This window comes from Gavialis gangeticus, unplaced genomic scaffold (genome assembly GCF_001723915.1).
Source record: "Gavialis gangeticus isolate Ggan-Ray unplaced genomic scaffold, GavGan_comp1, whole genome shotgun sequence".
Classification (NCBI taxonomy): domain Eukaryota; kingdom Metazoa; phylum Chordata; order Crocodylia; family Gavialidae; genus Gavialis; species Gavialis gangeticus.
The window spans coordinates 42,881,015-42,881,870 of record NW_017728995.1 but is presented as its reverse complement, the minus strand read 5'-3'; the positions used below and the strand labels follow the sequence as shown (position 1 = coordinate 42,881,870).

At 41.7% G+C, this 856-nt stretch overlaps 1 protein-coding gene across 3 annotated transcripts in view; it reads right to left on the bottom strand.

Moving 5' to 3' along the window:
- Positions 1–856, bottom strand: part of ATR (ATR serine/threonine kinase) — an 89,665-nt gene that overhangs the window by 28,532 nt on the left and 60,277 nt on the right. For all 3 annotated transcript variants that reach the window (XM_019503565.1, XM_019503566.1, XM_019503567.1), the window contains exon 35: positions 307–486. In XM_019503565.1, coding sequence (XP_019359110.1) covers positions 307–486 — 180 coding nt within the window. The remainder of the gene's footprint in view (positions 1–306; positions 487–856) is intronic.

Here is an 856-nt window from a genome sequence, read left to right as displayed (position 1 = left end):
GAGTGGAGGAGTGTTGACCTGGCCGACAACCGCTCACCAAACTCCCTGAATTGCCCTCCAGCCTAAATAACTGCCTAACCCCGAGTTACAGTTTGGCTCTTGTTAATAGGAGATCCCAAGCAGATATATCAAGAAGTTAAATTAATACTAACCCAGACTGTAAACTCTTCAGGATAAAGATCACCTCATTACTACATGTTCATACAGCACTAACCATGATAAGAATCTTATCTTTTCATCCCAGTGTTGGACCTTGACTGTTACTGAAACCCGTTACCCCTTTACTACTCATAGTATTGTACTCACCTTATATTTTTTCATAACAGCATTGCTTTCAAAGTTGGCTGTTTCTTCCATGAATCTGCCAACCAACAGCATTGCCCGGCTGTGAATCAGCTGACTTTTGGTATCAGATGGTGTTTTATTCTCAGGAAAACATAATTCAACGCCCTTCTGAAGAACAATGAGTGCCTGGTGAACCTCACCCTAAGAGACAGAAAGTATTGTTCAGCATACACATTTATTTAGTGAAAAAAACCTGTAACAATCTGAGCCCAATCAAGGTTCTAGTTTTGATCTATAAGCTTTAAATGGCTTGGGCCCTCCATAGTAAAGGGACTATGCTCCCATATGAGCCCTAAATCATGATGGTGCTCCTGCAAGTCTAAGCTATGCACCAAGTTTGTTCAGAGAAAATGCATGGAAGGTCACTCTCCTACTCCACATCCATTAAAGAAAAAACAACACAAACACCACAAATCTGGGAGCTTTGCTGCCCTTGAGTAGCCCTAAACACATGGATAAGTATTTCTGAGGCAGAGAAAGGGGTGCTACTCTAAGAGTGCCTCATTTCTTG